Raw genomic sequence first — 12288 nt, 5'->3', positions numbered from 1 at the left:
CCATCGTGCCGTGCAAATGTCACATTCAAATCAAATTAGGATGAGAAAAAAGCGCCGTGCACTCTTGACATATGCCTTTCAATGTCACTTAGTTCTGCCTCTGACTCAAAACCTTTCAGCAATCAGCATTCCCGTCACTATCACAATGCATCGACCATCTTCGTCCTGAGGCTTCTCGTTGGGGGACGCATGTGTGTACCTCATCCCAAGGTTGGTAAACACAAACCAAAGGTCCGTTTGGAGATGGATCCCTGGGGTAGGGGCGGGAACACTGGACAGTGGGTGTTGTCTGGGTGCGATGGGGCCTTGATCTCTGAATGGGATGTGTGCGGTGTGTCTTCATTTTTGTTGCAGCATGAATTGTACATATTAGAGTTGTGTATGCCTGCACAATCCAGTCTCCTAGAAATTACTATTTACCACCGATCTGTTTCTCCTGTTTGTTTTGTTGGGAAGTGTAGGCACAGGCATTTCTCCAGTGAATGAAGTGCTATGTTTTTTAGGGATGGTGGGCGTACAAACAGCAGGACATAGACCCTTTTCTGCTCTGGTATTGTGCATGCTCACTCACTGGCATGGCTTACTGGGATACTTAATGGAATGGACCCATTAATGACAACGTCATTGGTTACACCTGTATTTTTCCTGCTTTGACAAGTGGGTCTTCTAAGAAAAACAAATGAAATGTGTCGTCAGTGGATGTTGAAGGTAGACTACAGTCAGTATTGTTTAAGTGTTGGACATGTGTATTAATTTTCACAACAGTCCACGCATAAGTTGTTGAGCAATTTCACGTAAACCACACGTTGTGGTTGTGCAAGAGGAAAAGCCAGGCAAACGCCAAAGTCATTGGGATTCACCCTCAAAATTTCATGGCAATCTGTCTTGTAGCTGCTGAGATATTTCAATCTGGACCAAGTGGTGGACTGACTGACAGGCCAATGCATTACACAAGACTTCATCCCATCCCTAGAGCCATGCCGCTAGCATGGCTAAAAAGCATAATTCAGGCAACATTACTTTCCTTTGCAGTGTAATTCACTCTATTTTGACCAATTTCGCTCAACAGTTTGTGAATTCAGGTTGTATATGGAGTCTGGAGACAGAGTAAGTGAAGTCATTGCAGGAGAAAAAATGTCAGGGCCAAACCTCCACTGCACTTAGAATAAACTGTGTTTTTTAAGGTATAAGAACAATTAAAGGATGAGCTGTGGACATCCTCGATGGAGCTGCATTAATGGTTGTAATGCAGTGTTTTAAATTTCTAATTTGCACTGAGGATGCAGTTGTGAATATCATTGTTTGAATGCAGGCAGTGTGAGAATAATGTGAGGAGACAAGAGTTTGGGGAGCATGTGGCTCAGAAGTCTGTCCCTTTAAGCCCTTTGAGATATCATACTGGGACCAGTTCCAATTGAAACTTCAAATCCATCTTCTCTCTTTGGTTTCTAATTAGCAGTTAACAGATGATGCATCCCGGAGACAGAAGGGAGAGAGCACGTGGTGATGTACAGCAAAGCCTTTGGTGACTGATATCAACCCCTTATGCCACCCAGTTCTTGTGATTCTGAGATTTTTCAGGTGAGTGATTTCCCCTTTCCTTTGCACGCCTCAGATCGGGAGTTGGGCTGATCTCAGTTAAACTCTTAATAAGCCCCATTTCACGGCATGCAGCCTAGAGATTAGATCTGACAGGGCAGGCGTGGGCTAGTACTGAGACTACAGATCTGCAGGCTAAGCTCTGGATTGGAAATGTTCCAAAGCCTGGTGCAGCTTCTTCGGATGGAGAGCTCCTCGCTGTAAGATGATACCAGGAGAAATTCCACACTCTCCACTGACCAACCCACCTGCTATGCTGCACTTTAATCTGACCTTTACCGTCCTCCCAGAAGACACGGTTATAGGTAGAAGTTTTATGGAACCAGGTTACAGGTCCAACTTTCTCTCTGGCAGATGTTGGTGGAGTTTTCAACTGCTGACCCATACCACCTTCCACCCTGGAGGTGCACTGCCTGCATCACATGAAGTGTGAGCTGCTTTTTAAGCTGCAGCAGCACATGAATCATATTCCATATGATGCTAAAGATGTGTTCTCCCAGCCCTGGGCACAAGCAGGTGAACTCACTTGCCATACGGCTTAGGGGGAGCTTATTAGGCTCTGAGCAGAAAACACATTATCCACAGTGGACCAAGGCCACCGAGAGATGATTTCCATTATGAAAGCCTTTAATTCCTCTGCTGTGAGCCGGGGGTAGGGGGTGGAAATGTGAAAAAGTGCTTCAGGAGAGGAGCTGCACCCTGGCTGCTTCTTGCATGGGTGCATGATATCTTCAAGGCCCGTCTACTCCTGACTGCCACTGGAGGAAAAAAATAAATTCTGTGGCTTATTCACTGACGACAGTTTTATAAGTAATTACACTGTTGATAATACAAATGGTCGACCATCTGACCCCACTGACTTTTTCGCTTTAGGTCTCTCCCTGTTGCTCCCTTTCCTTTAAACTTCTTTAATTAATCAAATTTGTCCTTAGGGTGTTTGCTGCAAATAGATTTAAGAGAGGGTTTGTGAGGAAGCTCAAGGCCTGCAAATGAATATATTTGAAAAGCATTGTGGGATTTAAAAAAACGAGTGACATGATGGCCATGTTCAGTATTTCCTCTTCTTCTTACATTGATTTCACTGGTAAACTACATTAAAAAAGCGTATTGATTTAATTCACGCTAGGTCAACGTACAATTAAGTTGTCTTTTGCAGAATATCTCAAAGAAGACCAGCAAATGAATGGCTCCACATACAGAATGACTCCTACTGCTTCTTGTACATACATAAAACAGATGCACGCTTGCCGTTCTAACCATAAACATTGAATTAACACCCCCCCCACCACCACCACCACCATGCACCTGTTATTTATTTACACTGTTTATTTATTATTGTTGCGCTCTTCAACAGGGCCATCTTCCCTCCTGTCAAGCCTTATTGTATTGAAAAGATCAATCTTTTGTAAATGTGGGACAGAAAGCTGCTTCATCCATAACAACAATGTGTACATACTACACCCTTGAGGTCTAAAGCTGCAACTGCAGTCAGACGGAACTTCAGTGACCTAGATAGATAGATAGATAGATAGATAGATAGATAGATAGATAGATAGATAGATAGATAGATAGATAGATAGATAGATAGATAGATAGATAGATAGATAGATAGATAGATAGTATTGCTCCATAAATACAGCGTTAGATCTTTGGTGGAACACTGTATGACCTCCAACGGCAATCATGAGAACTAAATGTCGGCTCACAGCAGAGAAAGTCAAACTATTATTAATCGGAGAAAGGCAAAATTGTCTTATTGGAAAACAGCCAATATTAGGATTAATATGTGACAGCCTTAAAATCAACTTCACTATAAATATACAGTATCATGTTGGCTAATGGTTGGTGCCTAATATACTTTTTTCCCCCTCAGACATTGTTGACTCAAGAGGAAATAAAGCACAGCTGTCACCAATAACATTAATGATCACTCTGTTCCATTTAAGCCAATGACCTGTAGTGTTATCAATTACACCCGTTCATTTGCCGCTGAGACTGGCCAAAACATCTGCTTTGAAAAATGCGTCTGCGTGATCAAAATCAAGGTTACTTCCAATAAAACATCAATTATAAATTCACCCATACTTATTCCTTCCTGTCTAATTTTTAGACTTTAGACTTTTTAGAGTACCCTGCTTGTACTGCATGTAGTACATTGCCTGGGTTAGCCACAAAATGCTAAAATAAAGGCTGCTCAGTAACTTGACAGACAGTGCTTGTGCTTGAATCGAGTGGAACTGAGGACGGAGCTCCACAAACACTATTTGAGGATTATATTGTTTGCCGTCTCTGTGCCGAGAAGCACATCATAGAGAATGTGTATCTCTTGTTTGTGTAACCTGTAGATGTGAAGAGCTCTCAGGAGCTGCATCAAATTGAATTCCTCCCTCGCTTGATATGCGAGCTCATTTAAGCTCCTCAGCTTTGCATTCTTTAGAAATACTTCATCACAACACGATACACCAGACATGATCCTCAATCGCCTTTTCTCTCCTCCTGAAACTTCCTGTGATGCAAGTTGCATCCAGTCACTCCTAAACACAGAGAGGCGCGCTCATCGCTCCAAAATGCAGAAGCAAACATTACGCTGGCGGCATCAGAATGAAAGAAAGAGACAGAGAGGGGGAGAATGAAAGAGAACGAGAGATTTTAAGTAGGCCCACTGGCCAAATGATAACTAAAAATTCATGCTTGTTCTATACACAGACGCTTATCAGGTAGATGGAACATGTCACAAAGAAAACATCACAGCACAATAGGGGGCACGTTTTATTCTGTCTTTCTGTGTCAAGGACAGAGTTACAGAATGATTCTGATTCTTCTGAAGCCTGCTCACCTCCACAGCTTGTCCTGTTTTGACTACTTTTCCTTCACAGGCATCAGAGCAGATTGAATGAGACCTGGACGTCCTCTAAAGAGATAATTAGCCCTCTCCTCTTCCTCACGAGCCTCTCGGCCGGACTCACCGCCGTTGCCTCATAGCCAACAAGGTGGGGGAAAACTCTGCACGCCCCTGTAACACAGCTAAGTGGTGGCAAATCAAGGTCAAGGTTTTTCAAGGTTATGGATGAATAGAAGCTGGCAAAGCCTCTTGATGCTGGATCACTGACGGTTGCTCAGAATCCAAGATTTCCAGTAGAGCAGCGGGGCGCAGGCAGAGAGGCCAGGTGATGCAACAAAGATGAGGCTGACATGATAACTGTGAGAGGCAGCTGGAGGCCGCAAGCTGACAGAACGCATGAGGGTCTTGCTGTGGTAACCTGCCTGCGTGTAACTCTCATGTACAATAAAGCTACATGACTGTTAGGGAAACATGTAGTGAGATACACTGAAAGAGCATTGACGTTTAAACAGGCCGGGAAGTGTAGGCTACCTATCGTGGCAATGTAAATTTTGATTAAAAGGTTCAATTTGGTCGTTCAATCTTTAAAATGTGAACGTTCGATCATCTATAGGCTGCTTGTTTATTTTAATTTCATTACTATTACAGTGTCTTAATGCACCATAATATTTGTACTTTTAATATAATGCTATTATTTGTAATTTAATTATTTAAAAATAGACTGTAACAGAATATGAAAAAGACAATCAACAAGTAAACAGAAACAGAAAAAGCCTAAATCTTGGAAAAAGTCCCTTCAGTAAAGGAAATTCATGAGGTGACATTTGAGCAGCTTCATTAATGAATCATGGGTGGGTGCGACGAGTACAACTTTACAACTGTATGGATATGGAAGTGACATCGACTTTCCAAAAATATTGTACAGATGAGCGAGCAGGAGAGGAACTCAGTCCAGAAGGTGGCGCTAACACAACCACCTGAAGAAGAAGACTTCCTGAAAGTGTGTGTGGTGTAGCTGATGATTATTGGGCTGCTCCAGTAGTGACAGACAGGTCAAGAGATTAAGAAAGGAAGTTTTGCATTTACCACCCAAATAAGGTGTAGTTGTTATATATTGAACTTAACATAACTGATCTGTACACATCAGATAAGTATATTCTAATGAATGGAGGACATTGTTGTCATTGTGTCGTGTTTATAACTGTGATCAACACACACGGGCCCTCAAACAACCATAAATTCATACGAGCCAGGACCAGAGTGCTGCGTGTGCATTTACAAACAACAGAGGAAGTCAGAGACCGGAGAGGCGGCTTGAACATCTTTCACAGCTTCAATAACAGCTCAGTTTCAATAAAGTTCTTCCTGTGGATATACAGCATATCCTCCTCAGACTCTGAGCAATGTGTGATGGACTCCACTCAAACTCATTAAATCTATGAACCTCCAGAGGACATCGTGTAGCTCTTTTCTGCGCTGTGTCAACGATTTCTGTTTCTTTAAAGCAGGCATGTCCAAACTATTCCATAAAGGGCCGTGTGGCTGCAGGTTTTCGTTCCAACCAAGGAGGAGCACACCAGGCCAGCCAATCAACATCAAGGGATCACTGAGTTATCAGCTGAAGACTGAGCTCAGCTAATTAAGCTGGTGTGCTCCTCCTTGGTTGGAACGAAAACCTGCAGCCACACGGCCCTTTATGGAATAGTTTGGACATGCCTGCTTTAAAGCCTTTATCAGCGGAGCCAAGTCATTTACAAATATTGCAAAAAGAGTTGGAGAAAGGATCTCAACTACACAAGGTGTGCTTCATAAAAGCTACCATCTACACCTGCTTACGTAAAGGCAAGCGAATCAGTCAAACCCCTTTTCTGTCCATCAACAAGTGCCACTTATAAATACAGTCTGAGCCTGTTGATCAGTAATGTAGGACATCATTTGTGATCTGTAATAAGAAGGCTGATGCCCCTATAGGCTAATTGAGGGGTATTCTGGGGTCACATGTCCACGACATTGGACCAGGTTTAATAATGAACCATGCTCACAGCATTATACCATATTCAGTGCATGCCTTGAAAAGGCTTCTCTCCAACAGATGAGGTTTTAAAGCTTCATTTGGGATGCCTTCTCTGACGGATTCCTTCTTCAACTTTGCTTTGTCCACAGAGGAGTGTGATGTGATCCAGTGTGGTTTAGTGCTATACACGTTTTCTAATGTGCTTTACGAAAAAATCCATCTCTGTAGGCAGGCATGTGTCATTTCTCGACACATATCACAAAACTATACATGCCAGTCATATTAAAAGTAAGGAAATTGAAAATATTCTAGGTTGTCTTTTGGTTGGAAAGTATCAACTTGAGAAGAATACATCTCCACTGTAACATGACCTTTAGATTTGAGCGTTAACAGAGAAAGGTCAGCACACGCAGGGCAGCTGTCCAAAAGCTCAAAGCCAGGGCAAGTTTCCAGATGATCATGGGAGGTCATCATACAGTCCACAACAGCGTTTTCTCTTGTATGGATGTAAACCTGTTGTTACCAGGATTTATTCTGCCATTAGAGTCACAGCATTTACAATGCCTGAGAAATTCAAGGAGCCATTCCCCATGGCTGTTTATGCTCAGGTGGACGGCCACTTGAGATGATACACTGTCAATAACTCCTATTGTCTTCACCCGATGTGGCTATTAAAGTCTCCACATAGACACATGGTGTCGGCATCTGAGCAGTAGACCTGAGCCAGCAGATGACTGAGAGAGAAACTGAGGCACCTTCTCTACCACCGTGCAGAAGGAAGGATTTCACCCCCCGGCCTTCTTCTGACTGGAGCTGTGTGTTGAGCAGCCTGAGCCAGACTGCACATGCATGCAAATACAACACAACATGTGGACATTTTGCACAAAGGACATGAAGAAGTGTAAGCAAGCAGGAAGGGGGTTCATATTACGCAAAGCTGCCCTCTGTCACTCATGACTGGTGATTAAAACAGCTGCGCAGTCTTTAAATGTGACATTTATTTTCCTTTAAGGTCTGTATCCTCTTTATTTGAAATTGTTCCACAGACCACAGTCGACAGTGTTACATTTAAGTGTCCACTAGGTGGCAGGACACACGTTAGAGAGATGTAACTCGCTGTAATGCTCATTAGTCTTCTTAATTGTAACTGTAGGCTCGCCTAAATAGAGTTACGTTCTTAAGTGTGCCTGTTTCTTCTGATTTTAAGGATTAATTATTGATTCAGCGTTTGTTTCTGGTGTTCAATTGTTTTTTGTGTTTGTTTGCTTGTTTGTTTTTTCTACCAGCGCACTTTACTGTTTTTTTCTGACTGAATTTTCCAGAATATCACCCGACAGCTCACGACGTGTAATATAAAACACGTCAAAAAAAATCATAAAAGCGTTTTTTTAAAATACGCCACCGGGGTCAAAGTTCACCAGTTCGCCTCTCAAAATGGCGGCTGAACCAACACGGGAGTGGAGCGATGAGCAGCTCAAAAGTGATGATTTGCCCAAAAAAGACATTATAAAGTTCATTCAGGACAATGCAGCCCACTCGGTATGTTGTATGGCTTTAGTCTGTTTGTGGTTTTAGTTTGAATGTTTGTAGGTTGAAGTGTGAAGGTTCACTTTGAACTGCAGCATGCTGCGTGGTTAGCTAGGAAAGCGTCTAGCTACGCACCATGCTCATGAATTCAGAGCAGCATTTGTGCAAAGGATTGGTGCACAATTCAGATATAAACCACAGCTCGTTGTTTCATTAGACTATAAGCAGACATTTACTGTTTCCCCTGATTGTATACACAGCGAAATCCTGTGTGATTAGCGCAGGAGTAACGTCACAAAGATGATGGTGAAACAAAGATAATGATCCGTTAACTTTCTCTCTCTAATTTAATTTCCCCCTCAGTTCCTCAATGAGCACAAGCTGCTGGGAAACATCAAAAATGTTGCCAAAACAGCAAAGAAAGAACAACTGGTTGTTGCCTACAACCAGCTCTTTGAGAGCAAAGTAAGTGGCCATAATGAAGCTTGATATTTGTGCATAGTGACACTGCATCTGTGGGGTTCATGCAAACTGCCTGGGTTCATCCAAAAACTCATTCAACAATGAATGCCTGTTTTATGCTTGCATTGTCTTCTGCAGAGGTTTAAAGGCACAGAACCAGTCGAGGAAGTGACCGAGCAGGTTAAAGCTGTCAGAATTGAAGAGAAACCCAAAGAAGTCAAGACAGAGGTTGTGGACGAGGTACTGGTCCTTTGTGCTTTAGGAGATGCTGATTTTTCATTTTTGCTATGCACATACACCAACAATTATAACAACGCTCCTGCATTAATTTTCATAGGGTCCGCCCAAGTACATGAAGTCAGTGCTTAAAAAAGGTGACAAGACAAATTTCCCAAAGAAAGGCGACACTGTGAGCTGCTGGTACACTGGAACTCTGGAGGATGGAACCGTGTTCGACACCAATATTCCCGCAGGTATGACATACCTGCTGCTTTCTTCTTCTTTTTTTTATCATCACCCAATTTAACTGTTAAAAACTATAATGGGACTTGTCCTTCGTGGTTCTTGAAACAGATTAAATCAGTGTCTCATGATGAAGAATCTGTCTTCAGGTTTAAACCAACCCTGTTCTCTCTCTGCAGCGGCAAGAAAGAAGAAGCAAACTAAACCACTCAGCTTCAAAGTTGGCCTGGGCAGAGTCATCAGAGGAGTAAGTGATGCCACTGTTTGTTTGTTTTTTCCCTCTGTGCATCCCAACTCTTGTCAGTTCCTCAGTAAGACATTTTTCTCTACTGCTCACTAGTAATTCTTAATTTTCACAGTGGGATGAGGCCCTTCTGACAATGAGCAAGGGTGAAACAGCTCGAGTGGAGATTGAGCCAGAGTGGGCCTACGGAAAGAAGGGTCTCCCTGATTCCAAGTATCCTTTTCTTTGGCTGATTTTGTGCAGGTCATGCAAATATTTGTGTTTATACTTCTTTTCAGCGTAGGATTTTTCCAATTTCCTTGTATGCACAGCTGGTTGGAGGTCAAGTATTTTACCGTTGGGCTGAAACTCATTTCACAGTGTCAGTATGCGTCACTTATTGACTGTGCACATTTGAATTTACTGCTGTCTTTTCCTTAACTCCAGCTCTACCAGAATTCCACCCAACGCAAAGCTGATTTTTGAGGTTGAGCTGGTGTCTGTTGATTAACCGGCAAACGCTGGCCAGCATGCACTGCATTTCAAGGATGGAGAGGTAGAAAAAGTTATATGATATTTGGACTGCACTATTCTGTTTCTACTTTGTCTCATTTATAATAATGTATCCTGAAACAGTGACCAGTTATCACAATGTTGTAAGTGTTGGCCTGTCAATAATGTACATATGAGACACCCTGAAACCTTATGTATTTCTTTTTTTGGTTCTTTTGCATGTACAATGTAAATGATGAATAAACCTGTTTCAGAGATGACATTAAAACTTAAGAATGACAGTCACTTTCTGGTTTAATGTCAATCGTGACCATTTTACAAGTACATATAGGTAGCATGTCAAATTTGTGTAGATTAACTATCACTGACATGCATGGCATTGGCAGAGAACTCTGGTTCTTATATCCCATTAGGTACAACATCAAGTACATAATTTTGTGCTGTAAAAATAAGTTCCTGTTCTGGTTTAAAAGCTGACCACCTTTACAAGCACTGGTCTTGCCCATACAAACGAGAAATGTCTCACTTGTCCATCCAATATTAAAATAGGCAAAGAACTGCACCCAAAGTTAAGACTTAGTCTGTTCTGTGACACATTAAACACTTCCTAAAAAGACCCATCAGATTAAACTATATGAATCTGGATAAACAGAAAAGCTTACGAATCTCTGCTATTTCAAAACTGACCATTTAAATGTGATTACCAACAGGGTAATGGATTTAAAATGAACCGGTTTGACAAAACCCTGCAAAGAGCAACTGGTTTGCTAAAGGACACCATTTTAATTAAAGAGTGCAACGCAAGTTGTTTTGTCCAAGCACGTTTTTATTCTGTATAACAGGAGAACATATAACTTGGCAAAAATATGGGTGGTGACCGTGTTTCTCCTTTTGGGCACCAAAGCGCTTAGGAGTTGGCGTTGGGTCCCTTCTTCTTTCCGAAGGTGGGCACCACATTCACAAAGCGCCTGTTGTACTGGATGCGACGCTTAGCACGGCCAGTCTTCTTTTTCTTCTTCTCCTGCTTGTCAACCTGGATGATGTTACAGGGAGATGCATCTGTTATTTCTCTAAGACAACGTATGTTTTATAGAATGCACCTTCAAAAAACGGCACAACAGAACATGTAAAAGCCATTTTCATGCATGTACAAGTCAATTACTAGAACAAGAGGTGCACAGAAAAGCATAAAATCTTCTTACTTTGGGTGTCTGTCCTCTCACTTTTCCAGCACGAGCCAGAGAGCCGTGAACCTTACCTGAGGAGGGAGAAAAGGGAAGTGTTTAGTGGGTTATTTTCCAGACAAACTAAAGCTTCCGCAGTTGTTCAGACAAATCTTAATTAGAAACAAAACTAGACAAACATTTCAGTTTTTACTACAGCTATTCAGTGAGCTTTCTGTCAAGTTTACATTGCTTACTTTATTGAAAGTGGTATTTTTTACGAATAAATAAAAACCTGTATGTTTCATCTGTGTACTGACCTCCCAAAAGCCTGCCAGCTACCTCCAGGGTGCAGTGCTCTGAGACACCGCAGGATGCCAGGGAGGCATCATCCTCCAGTGGGCATCCAGCAAGCAACACCACCTGATCCTCAACCAGGAGACCCTCCAGACCCTGGACATGGGCCTGACAGACACCAAACAATACGCGTTTTTATTAAAGTGCTCCACGTGAAACCATTACGGGGGTTCATATAGATCACTGAAAGCATTGCAGTCATATGGGTACTTTAAAATCAAAGGTCTGGTGCATTCTCACCAACTTGTAGATATTTTACCTTGATCTGTCCAACAGTCTCCTGTCCGGTCACCTCAAGGGTGTGAGTGTTCTGGGCACGCAAGAAGAGCTGCATCTTGATGCTGGAAGAAAACATGTAAAGGCTGAGCGACTTGAGTCATTATCAACATCACAATTGCGGAAATCATCTTGTGTCGTCGTAGTTAATTGTGACAGCAGACACTGGCTACCAAAGCCGCCACGTTATGCCTGCGTCCGAGATCGTTAGATAAGTCGAATGTGAAAATACAGTAACAAAGTTTACACTGTAGTAAAACTGGCAAGCTGAAAACTAACGCCAAGCAGTGCAAAGCAACGTGCCTGGAGCTGGAACACACGTCTCTCTCTTATCTTGCTAACGCGATGCTAGCTTAACTAGCCGCATGGGACACGCGTTTCATAAAGTCACTTATAAACACATGAAATATAGCCTAACTGTTCAAACAAAAGTATTACATGTGATAAATGATTGTACAGGTGCTACATTTGCGTACCAAAATATGTCAGGGTTTTATATATTTAGGCTTTTTCACTAAATTCGCACAGGCCTTACCTCGTTTGATGCTAGTCGTTCAACGCTAAGCATAGAAAGGGCTGTTTAAAGGCAGACACTGCGCATGTGCGGACTTACGTCATCCTCGTTGGAAGTCGTGGTCACGCCCATCCTGCTTTGGACGATGAACCAGTTGAAATGACTGGAAGGATCGATAATTGTTTTTTCCATTGTTTGATCCGGAACTCAATACATTGCATTAAAACAACACAAAGCTCAATAAAGCTGTGAAAACTTTGGGCACAATCACTAAATCGTGCTCAACTAGAACATTAACACCAGCTGCGTTTCCAGCAGGCACAGGTTTACTTGGGC

General features: G+C 42.3%; 2 protein-coding genes across 2 annotated transcripts; one reads left to right on the top strand and one right to left on the bottom strand.

Moving 5' to 3' along the window:
* The first annotated feature begins 7876 nt into the window (after window positions 1-7876).
* fkbp3 (FKBP prolyl isomerase 3) lies at window positions 7877-9927 on the top strand. The gene is made up of 7 exons (XM_041958414.1): window positions 7877-7994; window positions 8346-8447; window positions 8583-8684; window positions 8782-8917; window positions 9086-9153; window positions 9266-9363; window positions 9586-9927. The coding sequence occupies exons 1-7, from the start codon at window positions 7890-7892 to the stop codon at window positions 9638-9640; spliced, it is 666 nt and encodes a 221-aa protein (XP_041814348.1). The 5' UTR covers window positions 7877-7889; the 3' UTR covers window positions 9641-9927.
* A 523-nt stretch (window positions 9928-10450) lies between these two features.
* faua (FAU ubiquitin like and ribosomal protein S30 fusion a) lies at window positions 10451-12033 on the bottom strand. The gene is made up of 5 exons (XM_041958416.1): window positions 11974-12033; window positions 11422-11503; window positions 11126-11270; window positions 10845-10900; window positions 10451-10675 (listed from the first exon to the last, which is right to left on the bottom strand). Exons 2-5 carry the CDS (start codon window positions 11494-11496, stop codon window positions 10550-10552), a joined length of 402 nt encoding a protein of 133 aa, XP_041814350.1. The 5' UTR covers window positions 11497-11503; window positions 11974-12033; the 3' UTR covers window positions 10451-10549.
* Window positions 12034-12288: the final 255 nt, after the last annotated feature.

Source organism: Chelmon rostratus, chromosome 18, assembly GCF_017976325.1.
Source record: "Chelmon rostratus isolate fCheRos1 chromosome 18, fCheRos1.pri, whole genome shotgun sequence".
In the NCBI taxonomy this organism is placed as follows: Eukaryota; Metazoa; Chordata; class Actinopteri; order Chaetodontiformes; family Chaetodontidae; genus Chelmon; species Chelmon rostratus.
This window is presented reverse-complemented; position numbering and strand designations above follow the sequence as displayed.

Excerpts from the sequence above, each read along its gene's own strand:
- faua (XM_041958416.1), bottom strand. The coding sequence starts at position 11,496 with ATGCAGCTCTTCTTGCGTGCCCAGAACACTCACACCCTTGAGGTGACC. Across the intron at positions 10,901-11,125 it reads AGCTGGCAGGCTTTTGGGAG|GTAAGGTTCACGGCTCTCTG; the intron begins GTCAGTACACAG and ends CTCCCTCCTCAG. Across the intron at positions 10,676-10,844 it reads TGAGAGGACAGACACCCAAA|GTTGACAAGCAGGAGAAGAA; the intron begins GTAAGAAGATTT and ends AACATCATCCAG.
- fkbp3 (XM_041958414.1), top strand. The coding sequence starts at position 7,890 with ATGGCGGCTGAACCAACACGGGAGTGGAGCGATGAGCAGCTCAAAAGT. Across the intron at positions 8,685-8,781 it reads AGACAGAGGTTGTGGACGAG|GGTCCGCCCAAGTACATGAA; the intron begins GTACTGGTCCTT and ends TAATTTTCATAG. Across the intron at positions 9,154-9,265 it reads TGGGCAGAGTCATCAGAGGA|TGGGATGAGGCCCTTCTGAC; the intron begins GTAAGTGATGCC and ends TAATTTTCACAG.